Source organism: Euphorbia lathyris, chromosome 8 (genome assembly GCF_963576675.1).
Source record: "Euphorbia lathyris chromosome 8, ddEupLath1.1, whole genome shotgun sequence".
Classification (NCBI taxonomy): Eukaryota; Viridiplantae; Streptophyta; class Magnoliopsida; order Malpighiales; family Euphorbiaceae; genus Euphorbia; species Euphorbia lathyris.
In genome coordinates this window covers 13,210,567-13,232,155 of record NC_088917.1, presented here as the reverse complement: position 1 = coordinate 13,232,155, position 21,589 = coordinate 13,210,567, and the positions used below count along the sequence as shown (strand labels likewise).

The window sequence follows — 21,589 nt, the reverse complement described above, 5'->3', positions numbered from 1 at the left end:
TAAACAGTTCATTAAAAAAAAGGTTAGTAACCTTACCGTGTATTTTTGAAAATAAAAAGACTAAATAATTATGTTTTGTCAAAATATAAAGACTAATAAATTAATTACCCTAATTTAAAAAGTTAAAGTTCAGTGTACTATTTACCCCCAAATTTTGTTGTTAATTAGGTAAAGAGTAAGCATTAGAACACAACAAAAAACACAAATAGAAAAGTTTTAATTAATACCTCCACCTTCCTTCCCTCCCTCCCATTTAATACTTTCCATCTTTCTTGGTCATTTACTTTTGGCTTACCTCCATTTTAAGAATCCCTCTTTCTTTTCTTTCTTTACATTCTTGTATCGCACACCACCAAGCTCCATAGTTGCCTGCTTTTCTTCGTTTTTTTTAGAATTGAAGCGCACGTCACTGATCCGCTGACTTCTTATAGAGGATCTGAGTAATTATCATAGATCTCTCCAATTCTCAATCTGGGTTGCTCTCTTTTTTGTTTGGGTTGCTATGAATTTGAAATATAGAGCTGGGTTGTTCTTAATAGCTGCTGTTGTTATTATATGGGTCACCTCTGCAGAAGTTACCCAGGTAGGTTCATCTCTGGCTTTTTTTGTTCTTATTTGAGTTGGAATTTATGTTGTAGTTAGGGTTTATATAATTGAAATGATGGATTGATTTTTTGGGTAGAAACTTAGTTGAATTTGAATGTGTTCAGTTGTTGATTGAAGTAATTTAGGTTGCTCTGTAGCTGTAATTTCATGTGTTTTTCTTGTAATTGTTGATTTTGGTACTTTGACACTTTAATTAGTGATTTCTGTGAAGAAAATTCACATAATCTTAGGTGGGATTAAGTTGAAGTTATTCTCAATTTTTATGTTTTACAAGTAAATGAAGTCAACGAGGGGCGTATTATATATGAAAGGCCTAATACATCACAGCTCCCTGAACTTGTCCTAGTAGATTGGCTACCTAAATTTTGCAAGTGTCTCACCAGCTCCTTGAACTTGATTATCCGTATCACCAACTTCTAAACTTGTCCATAAAAGTAGATTAGCTCCCTAAACCTTACAAGTGTCTCACCAACTTCCTAAACTTGCTATTTCGGTAACAACTAAATACAAAAACCATAATACTAACTCTTAATCCTCATCCATTCGGTCTCTCAAACTTGGAACACTAACTCTTATAATAGGTTGAAAGGTAGGAGGAGTGAAAAAATTAGCTCTCGAATCGATAAAGATGTATTTTTAGAACTTAGGTTTAATAGGTTTTTGTATTTAGTTGTTATGGAATAAGCAAGTTTAGAGAGTTGGTGAGACACTTATAAAGTTTAAAGAGCCAATCTACTATTATGGACAAGTTCAGGGAGCTGGTGACGTATTAAGCCTATATGAAATGATCAAACAAGTAATTTCATCATTGTTATTTTGGGAGAAAACTAGTCCATTACTAAAAATAAAGAGTTTATATACAAGAATGAGGGTAGGAAGTGAACAGATACACTAATCCCTATAATTGCTTCGTGGATTGCTCCTAAAATTCTCTTATTGCAACTAGTTATGTTCACACTTGAATAGTCCCTCTCAAGTTGGAACGAAGATAACAATCTCGCGAGCTTGTTACAGATATAGGTAACTGGGCGAAACTTTAGTAAAGACATTAACTAGTTGTTAGGTGGGATGAGACCATAAGAAGTAATCGGAGGCTGAGACGTGGTTAGACAAAACGCAACTCTAGAAAAGGTGGAGTTAGAGTGGCCGCACCTTAGTGTGGCCTTGAAACTGGCTTCTTTACTCGAATGTGATTGCTCTCTTTGGAAAACCCGAATTTGGCTGCTCTCAGGGCAGACCATTTAATCCAAGATTCAACCCAGACATCTAAAAACACAAACCCAAACCCATTAACTGAACTAGATTATGGTACTGTGTTAATTTGGGAGCTAGGAAGCACCGACACGGGTACTCGTGCAGGTGCGGAAAACGGCATTTTTAAAAAATGAGACACGAATTGATATCTATATATAGAGATAGAGATCATAAATAACATTCATAAGTCATTGTAAGCCATAAACAACATCCATAATAAGTCGTTAGTTTATTAAAAAGAAACACTTAATACTTCAAACTATTTAAACTACCAAAAAAGGGGCAGCTGCTATATTCTTTTATTATTAGGGTTTTTGTTTTTTGTTTTTTCATATATATCAACCCCTCTTTTTTTGTAAAATTATTAAAAAAACCATATGTTCTACTTAATTAACTCAGAAGTCGTGTCCTCAAAGTGTACCCGAAGTGTCCCCATATTAAAAAAACAAAAAAAGAGGGGACACTTATTTTGGAGTGTCGGGTGCGTGTCCCCGGAGTGTCTGACACTCGTACATTAACCTCCTAGAAGTTTTTGGTGCTTCCTAGTTTGGGAGAAAAACTAATCTATTTCACATACTGAAAGGTAAAAGAGTTTATATACAAGAATGAGGATAGGAAGTGTCTGATGGAAACTTGAAATTTATGGTAAGATTATAATGATAGTAAGATAGGAAAAGAGAAGAGAAGATGAATAAATGAGATATCTTATATTGAATTAGGAAAAAAGGAAATAATAAGGACACAAGATGCTAACTAGCATCTCCGAGCGAATTCTTCCCTCTCTCACTAGAAGCCAAAATAAAATAATCAATCCTCCTTTTCTCACCTATTAGCTATAGGTATTTATATAAGAGGTAAAAGAGCTAAACTAGGAAAGCTAATAAAAGCAAATACAATTACTCTTATTAACCATTGACTATTGACTGACTATTGACTACTTGTATCTATTCATAGAGTAACAGCTAACTTAGGCCACCTCACCATTCTCTGCTGCCCTCTTCCTTCTAGAATAAGACATCTTAGGCTTTGGGCCCACTGTAGCACTTCTCTATCACTGTCATAGAACCGATTGAACTAAAAGCTTAAGCTGATAGTTAAGGCCCAATCATATATCTTATATTTATCTCTGACACCCTGCTCACGCGAATGCCCCTTGGGCTTGCACAGGCCCATCCCACCATGTGTTTTTAATTCTACAAATTAATGAGGTTGCCTCGAACCCTCGACGGTTTGGTCCAAGAGGCTTTGATACCATGTCATAGAACCGATTGAACTAAAAGCTTAAACTGATAGTTAAGGCCCAATAATAGATCTTATATTAATCTCTGGCAGGAAGTGGATACATAGACTTATCCCTATAATTGTTCCGTTGATTGCTCCTAAAATTCTTCTATTGCAACTAGCTGTGTTTACATAGGGTCATACTATAACAAATTGTTATTATTAACAATCATCGATTTGGGTTAGTTATTATCTTCATTCAATGGAGATTCAACAACAGATGGTCAATGTTGGACTGCTTAGCAATAAAATGACAAGATCAGCAGTCAGTACATAATTTTTGATATTGCATTTTATTGAATTAGGACTGTCAATTTTTGACACAAAAACACGATTTATAGAGACAACCTGCCTGACACAATTATCAATTTCACAGTGTTTACATCATATTTAATTACATGGAATATATAGCACATAACACGATTGTGACAACATAGCCTGTTTTGACACTCCTATTATTGGTTCCTTATTGAAAGATGTCACTTTTTGCATTCTTTTTCCTGACTAATTTAAATTTCTACAGGATATCTTCACTGATTATAAGCAACCCTTTGCTGTAACGTATCTTGGAGCTTCTTTAATGGTAGTTTACCTCCCAATAGCATTTCTTAAAGACTGGATATGTAAGATACTTAAGCGTCGTTCATCTAAAAGTGGTAAAGCTTCAGGAACCATAAACGAGTCTTCTGATGGATTAAGCTCCCCTCTTAAAATTTTTGAAATGGAACTTCAGGGAACTTTGACTAGAAAAGACAGTGAAGCAGATTTTTCAGCTCAAGAAGAGGGAAAGCCTTTGGTTTCTAGATTCAAAGATGATTCAAATGTGTTGAAACATGACAAAGAGCTCACAACAAGAGAAATTGCTACTTATGGTTTCTATATTGCCCCAATTTGGTTCGTTACAGAGGTATGTTTAATCAGGAACCTTTTTCCACTTTGAATAAAACCACATTATAATGGTCATTTTTGTGCATAATTAAATATATTAGCAATAGGAATCCTCTGCGTGATGTAAATGTAATTAAAAGTCGAATAGCTTATCATTCATAGTCTCTCCATGCATCCATATTGTAGTGTTGCTCTCAGAAATTTGGTTGTCCTGTAATCTATAACTCTCAAGATGATAGATGTTCTTTCCATATATGATATGCAAATGTGAATATCAGATTTCTTAGTTCGTAAATATCAGTTGCGTGAAGTCAGAAGTCTGTGACACTAAATCAGCCCCTAATGGCCTTAAAAGTGTTTCCTAATGCTTGTTGAAGTAGTCATTAACTCGAATATGCTTTCACATGTTCTAAATGATCGAGGCATACATTTCATGGGTTGTTATACGTCATTTCCTATAGGGATAAGGTCCAAATTTTCCCCTAACGTTTTTGGGAAGTGTAGACATACCTTTCATGTAAGAAATGGTAAAATTTTATTTTCAACGTTTTTAACGTGGAGCAATTTAGGCTCATGCAGTAGCGGAGTCAGCTTTTGATTGCTTGGAGTGCAAAAATAAACCCAACCCACATGGGTTGGGCTTAATATTTTTTTCTGCCCCTACCTAGGCTAAAACGACACCATTTTGGCCTGGGCTGGGGCAAAAATAAGAAGATACACAACCCTTCATCTGATACCATGTCATGGAACCGATTGAACTAAAAGCTCAAGCTAATAGTTAAAGGTCCATTTCATATTAATATGTGACACACCCCCATACGCGAATGCCCACTTGGTCAGACTGGCTCTGATACCATGTCATGGAACCAATTGAACTAAAAGCCCAAGCTGATAGTTAAGGCCCAATTGTAGATCTTATATTAATCTTTGACACAGGAATCACCTCTATAAGGGGGGTTTCCAACGGTCAGGGGTGTGCTAGCACCCGGTGCCCCCTTGGCTCCACCTCTAGGCCCAGATAAGAGTCTCGTTTCATGGGTTCTGTTAACTTAGCCTGAAATTGCTCTAAGTTGGAAACGTCAAGGACAAAATTTTACCATTTCTTACATCAGGGGTATATCTGCACCTCCCCAAAAACGTCGGAAGCAAATTTGGACCTTATGCCTTTCCTATACTATCATCGGATGGATATGTTTTGGAAAAAGAGTAAAGATATTGGATTCTTGTGTTGTAAAAGATTTCATATGATAGAATCTGAATTCAAAAATTGATGGTAGTTTCTTGTTCGTGGGCAGTATTTATCAAATGCTGCACTTGCACGTACAAGTGTAGCCAGTACAACAGTTTTGTCATCAACATCAGGACTTTTTACTCTTTTCATCGGTGTGATGCTGGGCCAAGATACTCTAAATGCTGCGAAAGTAGCTGCCGTCTTTGTGAGCATGGCTGGTGTTGCCATGACTACCTTAGGAAAAACTTGGGCTGCAGATGAGTCTCAACTCAATTCTTCCATGTAAGTTTGTAATTCACCTTGCATCATATCAATGTTTGACTTTCCACTTCACTTCAATATAGACAAAATGAACTCGCTTTGTACATAATTTTAATTACATATCTAATTTGTAACTTTTTACCGTATGGCATCGTAAACTTATATTTGGATCTATTACACATCTGAACTTGTCAATTTTGGACTTTCGACATTCTTATTTTCTGACATAGCATGAAATGTGTTTTGGTGTAAGTTTGACTTGGCGGTGCCATGTCAGCGTTGAAATCTTCCAGATCAGCAAATAAGGTGTGCCACAGGTCCAAAATAGAAAAGTTTAGGTGTGTGTTAGTGCCAAGTATAAGTTTGGGTGCCTAACGCTCTTAATGTGTACATGACCGACAGCACGACATGAACCTAACATGAATTTAGTGGTTTAGTGTTTTTATAATAGGTAAGCAGTCATTTTTCGGTTGGCAAATATTTGGTTGGATTAGGTTTCACTTGCTAACTCGAAAATGACACGAATATATAAAATTATTATTATATCCTCTCATGTTTTTACATACCACCTTAATAAAGGTAATAAAATTACAATTGTCATCCAAGAACATGACTTGAACCTCATGTTTTTAAATGTCATCCTTAATAGAGATAGTAAAATTGCACATGAGCTGTAAACACATTACACGAACTCAACATGATATAAGGGGATTAGGATTGCTAATATTTTATGAGCCAAGCGTTAGCATGCTAATCCAAAAATGACATAAATATTTAGAAGTACTGCTATATCTTCCTATATTTTTAAATGTCACCCATTAACAGACGTAGTATAATCACATATGATCCATGAACACGACATGAGAAAGATAAAAACCCAACGTGAGCATTATACGTACCAAACATGAGCATTGACTGTTGATACTTTATGTTCAGGAATGGGAAGCGCTCTCTTGTTGGGGATCTTTTTGGCCTTCTCTCAGCCGTGTCATACGGACTTTTTACAGGTTGGCCTCAACATCCTTTTCTTGGTTGTAGGTATTGGGGTAAAATAGATTTAGACCCTACGTGTAAAACCATTTTATAGATGGTGTAATTTCAGACTCCATTAATAGCAAAACCAACAGAAACCCATTCTCCATTGGGTTCCATGTATGCAGTAGCTAAGCTCCACTAGCGTCCACGTGAAACCAAATATTGTGCTAATATTGTACGGTTTTATACGAGAAGTCTAAATCTGTTCTCTCCCACTAACCAAAGGGCTAAGTTTGTACCTGACTTAGAACCAAATTAACGGGAAATCGACTTCGGTTGTATCTGCAGTTACTGGAGTCTGAAATTGTTCTATCTATAAAACCTTAGTGTTAATATTGCGCGGTTTTATACATGGAGTTCAAATCTATTGCCCCCAATAATCATAAAGCTAAATTTTTATCCCTTTCTTTTTATATGTAGTTACTATTCTTAATATTATTCTTGCAGAATGTTGTGTTTCATTTTACAATTATTGCTGCAGTGCTTCTTAAGAAGTTTTCTGGTGAAGAAGGAGAAAGGGTTGATGTGCAAAAGTTATTCGGATACATTGGACTGTTCACGCTTGTAGCTCTATGGTGGCTTGGTAAGAGTTGCTATTTTGTTTAATGTTCTGTGGATTGGATGAAGTCTCAATGGATCAGATTCAAGAATAACGGGTGGCAATTCGTGTAAATGGGCCGTGTTCTTGTTGTGTCATTTATCGGGTTGACTCATTTGACACTAACCCAATAACTGACACGACCTACTTACACGAATTGCGACCCCCAGAAATCTTCCTTGCCAAAATGTGTTGGCTTCAAGTTCAGTTTTCCTTTTCATGCTTCCAAGTTACTGATTCGGGGGCACTTTGAACTGAATCTTCGTTACCGATTTCTCTCAGTTTGGCCACTGACTGCATTGGGAATAGAACCCAAGTTTACAATCCCTCACTCTGCCAAGTTAGATGAAGTTGTTCTTGCAAATGGCTTTGTCGGAAGTGTCCTTTCCGACTACTTTTGGTACGTTTAAGCATTTCGTCGAGCATTAATTGTTGCTTCAGACACTCACATTGTTGTATCTAAATTCAATTTGTTCTACCTAGGGCATTATGTGTTGTGTGGACAACTCCTCTTGTGGCCACTCTGGGTATGTCACTCACCATTCCTCTTGCTATGGTGGCTGATATGGTGATTCATGGTCGTCACTATTCCGCAATTTACATTCTTGGCTCTGCTCAGGTAATGCATTATCTTAAACATGAACCTGATATCCGAAAGTATATGTTCTCCTTTCCCATAAACATTGGCATTTATCATAGTTGTTAAAGGCGAGCCCGAGGTGCGTCTAGGCACACAAGACACCAGGCCAAGCATCTTAGCACCCCAAAGGCAGACATTGTCACTCAAGCGGCCGCCATATCATTTATGGTTTCATATATTTTTATTCTTTTAGTACGTCTTGTGTCGCGCGTGCCTACCCCTTGTGCCAAGGCTTCATGGCTCCGTTGCGCCTTTAACAACCATGACATTTGTCATTTCTATCATAAAAATAGATGTGATCTTATATGACACACAATTCAGACCAATTTATCAAATTGTCATTCATACGAAGCACAACAGTGTTTCTTTCAGTCATAGTAGATGACTGTTTTGTGCATATTAGCCTGGAAACAGAATTGTTCACTGCTTTTATAATGTCTTGTTCCTGTAAGGCGTGAAAATTCCGGATTGTGGTGTCAAAATCGTGTTATGTTGATATATAGGTCTTGTACATTCCTACTTGTCCAGAAAAGTCAACTCTCCTATACTTTTTAAACGTCACATTTATCTCTAGAACTTGTTTAAAGTGACCCATTGACTCCGTGGCAAGGAGAGACTTTGGATAAGTTGAAGTGTGCATCACTTTAAGCAAATTCAGAGTGTCAATAGAACATTGTAAGCAGTTGGCTTTTCTGAACAAGTACATGGAGTTAGGGATGTATTAAGGCATATATATATATATATGTTCCTAAGACTGTAGTCGAGCCGAGCTGAGCTTTGGCATGCTCATGCTCGGCTCATTAGAAAATTGACAAGCTGGAGCTCAACATCCTGTTCGTGAGCTGCTTGTTTATTTGTTCACCAGCAAACAGCTCGTTAATTTTGTTCATGAACTTTCCTCGCGAATAGCTCATTAATTATGTTCATTTGAAATTTCGCTAAGACAAAACTATATAGTTTTGTAACCTACAAAACTAAAGTATCACGTGAAACTACTTAGTTCTACATTTCCCGCTTCATAAAAGTACTATTATTATTTTTTTGTATCGAACTAAGCTTGCTCACGAGCGTATTCATGAACATTATATTCATGAAGCGTCGAGCCTGGTGACGAGCTTTCGAGCCGAGTTTTGTTGTGCTTAAGCTCGACTTGTTTATAAATCGAGCTGAACACAGTCGAGCTTTTATGAAGCCGAACTCCGAGCCGCTTTTACAGCCCTATATCTTCCATATAGATTATTATGTACAAATAAATGCTAATTATGTCCATCGTGTCAGTCGTGTTGTTTCTGCACATCGTGTTATCCTTTGATGTGATCCCGTCATAGTGATTTTCCGCTTGTGCTGCAGGTTTTTGCAGGGTTTATGATTGCCAATCTATCAGACTGGTTTTCAAGGAAGTTGGGATTATAGCATCTGGTGAAAATTCCCTGAATATTTTCATTCTTTCTGGGGGAATATCTCCACCATTAATTTTGCCTTGATACCACATTGATTTGATCATCATCCACCATGGGTTTATTTACAGAGGATTGATGAAATATAATGATGAAACTGCAGAATTGTGTGTAAAAATGGAGTCTTGAATCAGACTTGTGTGTGGAGCCCTAATTGTAATAAATAGTTTTGTCAAGAAAAGAAATTTTTTTTTTTTTTTTTTTTTTTTGTGGATTTTGTAAATAAACTTCAATTTCTAAGTTGGTGTTTGTTGTTGTTAGGTTATGTAATATTTGATTCAGCTATTTTTATTATATTTAAAAAACTGAATTTATAGGAAAATAGCACTTGTATTTGTTTGTGTACATATATTATTAGTTTATTTTCGAATAAATTTTCCAATTATTTGGTTCAAGGCACGTTAGATTTAGGTGCTGTTTGATAAAACTGAAAATTAAGTGCTGAAAAAATAAGTACTGAATTTTAAGTGTTGAATATTATAAGTGCCGAAAATATTGAGTGATATAATTATTATAAAAATATTAGTTGATAATGTTTAACTTAAAATGTTAAGTTAAATATTTTGACTTACCAAAATAAGTGTTTTTTAACTTAATTTACTAATTTAAGTGGTGGAGAAATAATTGTTATCAAACACTCTTAAATTAAATAAGTGTTTAATATTTTAATTTAAATCATTAAGTGGGTTATCAAATAAGGTTTTAGACATTCTTTAGGTAGATCTTTTTCTGCCAGACATGCTTTAGGTAGATCTTTTTCTAGATACACCGGGACTCGAAAAAGAAAAAGGTGTTTTAAAATTCAATTTGAAATTTGCCTAAGAATTATAACTTTCGAATAACATTTGCCTAAGATTCAATTTGATTAAGCTATTTTTATTATATTTCACCAAAAAGCAAAAGTCAATTACTTAAGTAGAGGTGGCACCGAAGTGGGGATGCATTTCTTATTTCGTCTCCAATATTTTCGGAGAGGTTTCAGAGAATTTTCAAAAAAAAAAAAAAATGGGGATTTTTTAGTCTCAATATCCGTTCGTATGGATGCCCACGGGGACAAGGAATTCTAACCCCCAAATGATATACTAAGATTCTCTAAAATATATATATATATCTCACACCCTTTATTCTCTTCCAAAAATATAATTTGTTTTATAAAAAAATATTATTTATTTGCTATAAATGCGTGAAACTATATAGCTTTTTTGTTGGGGAGAGACGAGGACAGAGTTAAAAAAAACACATGTAGTTTCATGTTTTGGAAACAATAAATTTGAGATTCAGAGACAAGAGGTAGACAAGAGACGTTTGTGGTGGTCTCTTGTAATTTATGCATGCTAAATTGATGTTTTTACATAAAAAATAATTAAAGTCTCGTATATAGTTTTCATGAAATTTTCGACATTTTTCGGCATAAGTGAGTGCTCAATCCCCCTAGCCCCCCATGAATCTGTCCTTGCATGTGGTTTTCGATGTTAGAAGTTTTAGCATCATTTTTTTAAGTTGTAACACGCAATCTGTCCAACCGACTCATAAAGACAATCATCGACTTTCCGTAATTCATCCATCCTTCAATCCAAGTTTCAGTGAGCAAACGCCTAAATTTTGGTGCTAAAAAGGATTTCTTCAACTTATTGAAGGGAAGTTGTGGTTCAACGCTCGAGTTAAACCACCTATAAATATACACTTTTGCATCGGTTTCTGCATTTTAACTAGATGAAGCATAATTACATCGACATCATCCCACCTGACATATTAAGTCATTTTATAATCCTTGATCTCCTTTCTCAAGTTTCTCCACTTAGTAAGCTATGCTGGAATCCGAGGAATCGTGTGTTTCACGGTAGCAATTATTATCAAAAGTAATTAGAAAATGGTTAAACTACTTACAAACACATTTATCAAGAAAAGCACATTTTACTTCAGAACTCTCCAAAAATTATTTTTCATATTATGAAAATTTTATAAAATATTTTTATAATCTGAATATTTAAAAATAAATTATGTAATTTTAAATGATTTATAATATTTAGAAAATAAAAAATAAATATCTTGTTTATAAAAAAATTTAAATAAATACAGAAAAAAGAGAAAATTGCGAAATCGGGTTTAGAGAAATTTGGGGCAAAACGAGGTTCGGAAACTGCCCCCACGTATTGACATGCGCCACGTGGATTGTTTTAAATAATTATTATTTTATTTGTTTGGTTTTTTATTTAGTCTGTTTTTTTTTATTTAGTATGTATTTTATGTTTTTAAATGAAGTTTATTTTTTATTTTAGTACTTATATTCTTTAGGTGTATTTTAAGATTACGAATTTTGGCACTATCTTCAGTAGCTATATTTTCAGGCTAAATACACTAAAAATTCTCTTAAATAAAGACTAAAAATTTATGACACTTTCAACTAAAAATTATACCCTTTCAACCATTTTCATTATACAAATTCATCTATTTCTCTCTTAAGTTTTATTGTATTATTCATAATTGTCCCGATCTCAAAGAAAAAATGTCAAGTTCGGATCGATACAACTTTGACCAATTGAGAGTAGATGCTATTAGAAATATGCGGGACAAAGCAAATAAGCAAATGGAACTCGAGTTCTTGCAACAAATAACACAACCATCCGCACCACTTCGACGTAGATAATATGTGGATCGAAATTGTGAAGAAAGTGTAAAACGTTTGTATAAAGACTACTTGCTGATGAACTACTATACGATGATAACTTTTTTCATAGAGGGTTTCACATGAATAGACCGATGTTCGTACGTATTGTGGAGGCCTTAGGGAATACACAGTGTATTTCCATCAGAGGGTTGATGTAATAAAGAAGAAAGGATTTACTCCACTTCAGAAATGCATAGTGGCGCTTCTTATGCCTGCCTATGGAGAAGCCGCTTATCGTGAAGATGAGTACATCGGAATTGCTGAGCGTACTGCATTAGAATGCCTTGAAAAATTCTATCATGCTATTATCGAGGTGTTCAGAGCAGTCTATACAAGGAAGCTTAATGTCGCTAATGTTCGTCTCTTATTTCAAATGCACGAGGAAACTAATGAGTTACCTAGGATGCTTGGATGTCTTGATTTCATGCACTGGGTTCGGAAAAATTATCCTATTGGGTGGAAAGGACAATACATTAGAGGAGACGCTACACCATAAAACCCCTACTGCAACCAAGTGAAATTGTTGGCTTAGACCCCCTTTAGAGTTGCAGTAGGCCAAAAATAGGTCTAACGCAAAAAAATCCAACTGTTGCGAACGCTCCTATAGCATTGTTTGCTAATGCAACAATTTATAAACAATAGCAACAATTAGTAATTGTTGGATATTTTTAACAAATTTAAAAAACAATGCAACAAGTTATTATTGTTGCATTAAATAAATGCAACTAATTTATATAACTGTGCAACAATTTTAATAGTTTCTGCAAATGTTGCAACTTATGCAACATTTATATTACTATTTTTCAACAATTTTTATGGATTTGCAACAACTTTAGTTCGATTTTGCAAATAATTTGTTGAAATTTTCAACAACTTTAACTGGATCTGGCAACATACTTATTAACCTATGCAACAATTTGAACTAAATTTTAAAACATTTGTAATTGAATTTTGCAACAGTTTTAATCTGCATTTTTTCGTTGCATATTTTTTGAATAATTCAATCCTGTAATAAATGCAAATTTTGACTAATTTGAAAAAATGTAATCTGAAATATGACAAATATATTTCCAAACAATAATCCAAGTCATAAAATCACAATCTCTTACAAAATAAGATAGAGTATCATAATATATGTTCAATACATCTAGATCATGGAGTTCCTACAATCATTCTTGAAACGGTCGCTTCACAGGATCTATGGATTTGGCATGCTTTCTTTAGTGTTGCTGGGTCAAACAACGACTTTAATGTATTGAATATATCACATTTTTTTGAGACAAATTACAAAGAGTAGCTCTAGAAGATCAATACAATATCAACAACAAGATGTACAAGATGAGATACTACTTGACAGATGATATGTATCCCAATTGGGATGCATTTGTGAAAATCTTTTCGCATGCGATTGAACCTAAAAAAGTTCTTTCAAACAGAAGCACGAGAATGCAATGAAGGATGTCGAACGATCATTTAGGGTACTCCAAGCCCGTTTTGCAAATGTTCGTGGACCAGCTATGCTTTGGGATCAAAGTAAACTGCATGATATTATGGAAGCTTGTACTATACTACATAACATGATTGCCGAAGATGAGCGACACCTCTATTCCAGAACATATCCCCTAGAAGTATGTGAACCAGTCAGTATTGAAGACCTTGCACAAGACCTTCTAATAGCTGATGGAAAGAAGGTGAAGATCACCAAAGGATTAAAACCTGATGTGAAAGAGACAATCACCAGAGTGTTAGCTGAATGTGAAGGTGTTTTCGGATGGGAAATAAAATCTTAACAGGGGTAAGCCCGGATATCATCACTCACAAACTGAATAGTTCAATAACATTCAGTTCAGTTCAGTAGCATTCAATTCAGTAATTTATTCTTATTTATTATAACTTATATATAATTTATAATTTAGCATTATTTATATATAATTCATCATTATTTATTATAATTATAATTATTTATATATTATTATTATTTATATATATTTTACTATATATTATTTGTAATTTAGCATTCTTTATATATAATTCAATCATTATTTATTATAATAATTTATATATAATAATTTATTATTATTTATATTATATTATTTATATTTTAGCATTATTTATATATAATTCAACATTATTTATTATACTTATAATTATTTATATATAATTTATTATTTCTTATTATATATAATTTTCATTATTTATAATAATTATAATTTAGCATTCTTTGTATATAATTAATCGTTATTTATTATACTTAATTATTTATATATAATATATAATTTATCATTATTTATTATTTCTATATAAAATTGTTATTTTAATTCGGTTCAATTTACTTAATTTCAATAAAAAATAATAGGACCTAAAAAATGTAAAATAATAAAATGAGGTCCATATTCAACATCTTTGAATATCATTAATTTATTCAGAAATTTATATATAAATTCACATTTGAAAAACTATCTACAATTACGTCAAGTCCTAATTTTCAATTATGTCAAACTAATAAAATAATTACTTTTAATCTATTTTAAGAATTGAATTTTATAAATTAAAAGTCTAGGATATATTGTCTAGGCTTTAGAATTTATGAATTGGAGTTTAGAATTTTTAAATTAGGATGTAAAAGTATACTTTATTTATTATATATGGAAAATAATGACATATTCAGAATTAAGTTTGATAATCTGATTTAGTTGTAATTTTTGTAGTTAATTATAATATTCATGTAACTAACCCTAATTTATTACACAAATTTGAATTCCTCGTGGTTTCTTCTCTAAGCATAGAATGACTTCTTCTAAAGTATTAATGTTTGCAATTCTGATTGCCACTTTGGGATCTAATTGACTTCTTGGATAATGTTACGGTGCAAATTGAACTTCAATCCTCTAAAAAAAACTAAACTTATTAATAATGTAGAATATATGTTAAAACAAATAATAATAATAATAATAATAATAATAATAATAATAATAATAATAATAATAATAATGTAGAATATGAGTAATTCAGTGCGGTTCGATTTTTTAAATTTCAAACCGCACTGAAATACACCAAAAACTAAAACCGACTCCAAATTAAAATGAACCGAATTCAATCAGTTCGGTTCGATATACGGTTTAAACCAAACTGATGCACACCCTTATGTCTAACATATTTAGTTTCTTACTCAAATAATTACAAAAAAAAAAAACTGTTAAAATGGTAATAAATAAATCTTTTTTTTTGTCAAAATATCTAAAATATTTACTATGTTATTAATATAGTTACAAATAACCAACTAAAAATTACAGAACTTTTTCGATTTTTTGAAACCCTTGTTTAAATTATCCAATATGACAATTAAATAATAGTCAAACCAGTCCTTTAAAATTTGTATCATTTCATACGTGAATGTTAAATTTGGCCCTTATCACTCCTGTAAATTTAAAAAAGTCAATTAATTTTTTTTAGATAAGTTTAGAGCAAGCCACATAACTTTGCTTCTAAATGTATTATAACGTGACTTTGCAGATTATAATTGGAGGATAAATATATCAATAAATATATATGGTTAATTTAAAATTATGAATTAGTTATTAAAAAAAATTATAAACAAGCTATTGATAAAAAAATTTATAAACCAGCTATAGATTTTGGAAATTAAAATTACTTTTTTGAAGTATAATATAACAAGCTTTATAATATAACAAGTTTTATGAATTCATCACAACCATATATGATTTATCACAATCATATTTGAGTAAATAATTTTCGCATCAAATTGTTAACATTTCAAAATTAATTTCTTTATTATTTTGATATTATAAAAATAATGGATTTAAGAGCCAACAAAATTTCAGAACAGATAGCTTTTATTTTATTTTTACATTTTTCTTTACCTTCAATTAATTTTTAAGAAATAAAAAACCGGGATCACTTCTGGTTCAGGTTGGACAGTTAGATTCCGAGTTGACTCCACTTCTTACTGGTTGTTGAAAATTAACCTCGTCGTTCTGCATTCTGACCGATCAAAACGGCCTGTGATGAACAGTTTGAACTAAAAGCTTTGATAGTTAAAGCTTCACTTCATATCAATATCTGACATACTCCACCTGCCAATGGCCACTGCACAACACAGGTCCATATTATCATATCCTGCAATTTAATCAACAAATGAGATTGTTAGGAATCGAACTCTTGATCACTTAATCAAAGAAGCTTTGTACAAGTAATTTTACCTTAAGAGTATCCTGCAAAACTGTCTTGGACTTCCTCTTTGTCGGCCGCACATTGTACATAAGGGCTTCGGAGGAGGAGTAGTAGTAATAGCACGAGTGAACCGAGACTGAGTTTCCCTTGCTTGGTTGCAGATAAACATTTTGCTGCTTCATACATGATCTGCCGCAGACTATGTTGTACGAATACTTCTAATTAGCAGCGTTTCTTCGTTTTGTGTTTGTATCTATTTAGTGTCCGTGTCCATTTTTGTTTGTAGGCTATTCTATGAAGATTATATTGTAGAAATAACGTTTCACGTGTCCGTGCAACATAGGCCACAGATGAAACAAACATTGAATGCTCAAGCCCACGAGCTTCATCGAAAGACAAAGCCACCTGACTCATCAAGCTGATCAGAATAGAACTAGCTAACCAGCAGCTTCAACATCATAGCTAACCAGCATAGCTACGCCCAATTATAGCTTTGGCACACAGAATCTCATCCGAACTCGTTTAATCCTCAAATGCGTGCATGCTTATTTTTTCAAGCAGCAATGGCCAATTTCCGCCAAGTTGTTGTGGATTAAGCTCCATGGCAGCTTTAAAATCAAGTTTCGATATAGAACGCCGCGGTCTTTGTTCGTGCATAACTTCTGCTGTTCCGCTATTAGTTTGGGACTTTCTTGGATCATGTGGAGACCTTGCACCTACCAAGTGAACACAAGACCGGATCAACCTCTTCAAGTAAATATCCAACACGTTATTCAACGTATTCGCACATTCCATCGAGACCCCTCCTCCGATACCCTGCAAAGCTGCAATCTGCTCCATTCGTTTCCTCAACGTCTCTGAATCAGACAATTCACCACTCTCATAATAGCTACCGAAATTACTGCTGGTTGCCACTGGCTGAGCTTTGCGGGCGCCACCAACACTAGCTGAACATAGTGGAATTCTGAGCGGGGCAAGTAGTGGCCTACTAGAGAAACTCAAGTGTTGTGCTTGTTCTTCCTCTTCCACGTCTTCTTCTACAAATACAATCTGATCTTTGCTCTGAGTGCGAGGTCTTTTAGAGGGCCGTTCAGCTGCTGAACTTCCCTTTTCGTACTCCGATGGATCAGCAACAGCTTGAAGATGTTGCACTGGCCTCTGATAATCACATTGAGGCATCTTTCCATTATCTGTTATTACTTTACTGCCACACTCTTCACCACCAACACTAGCTGAACACATTGGAATTCCGAGCGGGGCAAGTAGTGGCCTACTAGAGAAACTCAAGTGTTTTGCTTGTTCCGCCTCTTCCCCGCCTTCCACAAATACAGTCTGATCTTTGCTCTGCGTCCGAGGTCTTTTAGAGGGCCATTCAGCTGCTGCTGACCTTTTCCTTTTGTACTCAGATGGCTCAGCAACAGCTACTGCAACAGCTTGAAGATGTTGCACTTGCCTCTCATAATCACATGGAGGCATCTTTCCATTATCTGTTATTACTTTACTGCCACACTCTACAGCACCAATCAATTGGTGTGAGCCAGAATCAACTTTCCCTGTTGGCCCAAGGGGGCTAGGTCGGTCTCTGGGCTTACGACCACGTATACGTGACCTAACCTTTCGTGGGAACATCGGTATAACTCCATTTGACCAAATAGACACATTCTGATTCTGATTGGGAAGAAGAGATCCACTATGTTCAACCCCATCTTCTCGAGCAGCAGGAGAACATTTGGACAGTTGAACTACCGGTTTCGTGGGGCACACGTCATTGACCGGCGGAGCTGTCTTGGCCTGACACGCGTTCTTCAAAATGGAACGGATCAACTGATTGTGCAATGGAAGATTCTCCCTTCCGAGCAACCGAAAACATGACTTATCAAAGTCACTCTTGGTCAGCTTCTGACTCAAAAACCTATTCAAGTAATAGAAGTACTTCTTGAACCGCTCAACCCCAGTCTTCTTCACTATGCGAGCTTTCAATTCAGCCAAATCAATTCTGGATCTTTGTTGAGGTTCCATGTCTCAACAAACAGATTCATACACCAAAAAAGACAAGTTCAAAAATGAAAACCAAATGTCATGGAACGGATTGAACTAAAAGCTCAAACTGATGTGCCTAATTATAGATCTTGTATTAATCTCTGTCACAAACAACCACAAATTGATCACTCCATCCACATATCTATTTCAATGCAAATCAATTTCTCAACCTCAAGGAAACTGATCAGAATAGCATGAACAGAAACCCTAGAGATCAAACTCAGTCATTAAGCTTATCCAAAACCCCCAAATCAAGCAAAATCAAATTCAAAATACGTAATAAATCAAAACCCTAACTTCGAATCACCAATCTCAACGGGTCGGAGCAACAGGAAGTGTAAAATTATATCATTGCACCATTAAACCCGGAATGAGAATAGGATGAAAATATAAACACAGAATTCAAAAGCTGGAAAACTCCAAATACGGGAAAATTTGAGGTTATGATACCGAGATCAGTAGAGCTAGGAGACTGAGTTAAGAAAAAAACACAAAGGAATTCGGTATTTATAGCAAAAGGAAAGAAACGCAATATTATAAGAAAAGGAAAGAAACGCAATGACAGAGAGTAAAATAGGTAACTGCAAGATTAACGCATTTGAGACATTTATTGAGGTCTGACCTTGACCAAACTTGCAGAGAAATCAACGGAAAGTCGCGTTTGGGCTTTCATAAAATGTTGAGTGCTTTGATTGTTTCCTATGCTTATCTCTGTTTCTGCATTCTAATTCTGATGGAGTAGCTTTCTGAATGATTAGTATGGAGAAGACTCTTCTCCTTCTTCTTCTTCTTCTGGAACTGAGATTTGATAAAATCAGCAAGAACATCGATGATAATCTCAGAATCAGCGACATCAAGTTGATGAAAAACCACATAATCGGAGAGACCGGCATCTTTGAGGTTTTGAACAGCTCCAGTCACCACTGCATACCTCTTATTCTCTTTTGCCATTGATGATTAACTTTAATTAGGAGCTAAATATCAAACAAGCTTTTCTAAGTTTTTTAGTTTGATCTGGTTTTTCAGTACAAGCTGTGAGCTGTGGACGATGAAGAATTTAGTAAAAAAAAATAAAAAATTGTGCTTTTACTTTTTGTTACTGAGCATTTCATTTGCTAATGATATGACTATTACCGAAAACAATGACAATAAAATTAAAATGAGTATTTTTAGATTTTAATTTTGAAATGTTATTTGATCACAAGAGAAAAAGTGAATGTTTTAGAGACTGAAAGTTTGGAAAATAGAGAAATTTTAGAATACGTCAATAATAATATGATTTGGTATGCCTGGCCAATAAACAGAAGACATCTGTTGAAAAAACAAGAAGCTAAAGATTAATACGGTTGCTTCCTCCCCTTTTTTTCACTGGTTTCCACTTCTGCCCCTGGCCTTTCCCACTTTCTTTCCTTCTCCTCCGCCAACCGCCTGTGTCCTCCATCGCTGGCCAGCACTAGTTAGTTTCATTTGAAGCTCCGACATATACATCGACATAATTATATAATTATATGGTTTTGTTTGGATACCACCACTTCTCAGTTTTAATTCAAAGCCAAATCCTCCAAATTTGTTAAGATTTGTAAAAATTATTTGGTTTTACTTGGAACCCATATCCCCAAATTTTTCAAGATTATTTGGTTTTGGTTTGAACTCATATCCACAAATTGAAAAGGGGTCAGAAAAATAAGAGTTTTAACTGCTCCAGATCTGGTTTATGTATGCCTCATGACCTGATAACGAGAATGGATGATGCTTTGGGTGATGGATTTTATTGCAGAAAGAGCACTGCTACTGCTTTTCCTAAAATCAAACTATAACGATTTTTTTTTTAATCACTGGCAACTGGCCGGAGAAGAAGTGCGGCCGGTGGAGGAGAAAGAACGAGGGTTGGAAAGAGCAGGGGTAGGGCAGAAGGGAAACCCATTAAAGAAAAAGACAATATCAATTTTTAGGTTTATTTTTAATTAGATGGCCTATGTTTATTGGTCGGGCATACCACACCACATTGTTGAAGTGGTATGCCCGGTATATTATAAAATTTCTCTTCGAGAATAATGATTTTGGAAAATAAAAGATTTGATTCCATGTACTAAATAAGTTTAATTCTTACAATTTTTCAATTTAAGCTCGTTAACTGTCATTTTTAAGGAAAGTAGATATTCTGTCGGAGATAATAGGAAGACGAGGAAAAACCTAAAACCTCTCTGGGAGAGGGGATTTCCGTGGATCTGGATCTGGACTGCTCCTTCTTCAAGGCTGCCGGCGACAACGTTTATCGCCGTCTGTCCACCTTCATCGTTTCATGGATTAGATTCATTCCGAGAAAACCCAAAGGCGATTATTAGTCGACCGAGATCTGGATCTTCCAAAGGTTGCCGTCGACGATTTCCGTTCTGCCTAACCGCTGTTTCCGTTCGTGCCTCCTTCGCCGTCTGTCTGCGTGGCTGTCGCCATCTTCTGGTGATAGGCTGATTGAAGAAGGCGATAATTCCAGTGAGGGACTTTGATGGATGGCTTGAATCTACAATTTGTATAATCTGAGATAATATATAATATAGTTTGACTTAAAAATTATTTAATTAATTAATTTGAATGATAGGGTTCAATTAGTTCCACTTTTGAGGAATTTGATTGGTGGATTCATAATTGGAGTTCTCACATCCGGTTTAAACTTCATGGATTACTTAGATAATTATCTAAGTATTGGGGTTTTATTCAATCCTAAGGCTCATGTTCCGCAATTGCAAAGAGTTCCACCGTTGCAATCAGGATTGAACTCTCTGGCGCTGCAATTGGGATTGAACACGGATAAATCAAATTCCTGGGTTTTGGGAAGATCATTTGCAAAGGTTGTTGCTGGGAATTTGGATTCGGCACCCATCTCAACTGCTGTGATCGAATATTGGAGGTCTTAGATCGGTAAGAATTAATCAGTCTGCTTATGATAGACGGGCTGCTGTGTGTTCGTCTTCTCTTATTGGTAGGTTAATTCTCAACAAGGGGGACGTCCCATAGAAGGCCCCTGCTTTGAAAGAGACATTAACAAAGCTTTGGGGTTTGAAGAATCCTTGGCGTCTAATTTCCATTGGGAGAGGATTTTTCCATGTTGTTTTGGATTCTCAGGAGATTAAAAATCAGCTGCTCGTGCGGGGAATTATTAATATTAAGTCGGGAACCTTTCGCTTACAACCATGGATTCCGGACTTTGACCCTTATGTTGTGAAATCAACGAATGCCCAGGTTTGGGTTAGATTATACTCTCTTCCGTGGGAATACTGGGATCCCCAAATTCTGTTTGATATTGCTAAGGGCATTGGTGGGCTTATCAGATTTGGGCATTATGCCAGGATGTTAGTTGATGTTGATGTTGATTAATGATTTACCTGTTAAGCTGGGTATTGAACGAGAGGGTAAGCAAATATGGATTGATGTTGTGTAT

General features: G+C 34.9%; 2 protein-coding genes across 2 annotated transcripts; one reads left to right on the top strand and one right to left on the bottom strand.

Moving 5' to 3' along the window:
• Positions 1–235: 235 nt before the first annotated feature.
• On the top strand, positions 236–9,511 carry LOC136203406 (uncharacterized vacuolar membrane protein YML018C). Its single transcript, XM_065994559.1, has 8 exons — positions 236–583; positions 3,665–4,048; positions 5,325–5,542; positions 6,458–6,528; positions 7,038–7,139; positions 7,437–7,554; positions 7,638–7,773; positions 9,145–9,511. The coding sequence occupies exons 1-8, from the start codon at positions 503–505 to the stop codon at positions 9,205–9,207; spliced, it is 1,173 nt and encodes a 390-aa protein (XP_065850631.1). The 5' UTR covers positions 236–502; the 3' UTR covers positions 9,208–9,511.
• A 6,239-nt stretch (positions 9,512–15,750) lies between these two features.
• LOC136202173 (uncharacterized) lies at positions 15,751–20,652 on the bottom strand. Its single transcript, XM_065992675.1, has 2 exons — positions 16,140–20,652; positions 15,751–16,056 (listed from the first exon to the last, which is right to left on the bottom strand). The coding sequence occupies exon 1, from the start codon at positions 18,127–18,129 to the stop codon at positions 16,633–16,635; it is 1,497 nt and encodes a 498-aa protein (XP_065848747.1). The 5' UTR covers positions 18,130–20,652; the 3' UTR covers positions 15,751–16,056; positions 16,140–16,632.
• Positions 20,653–21,589: the final 937 nt, after the last annotated feature.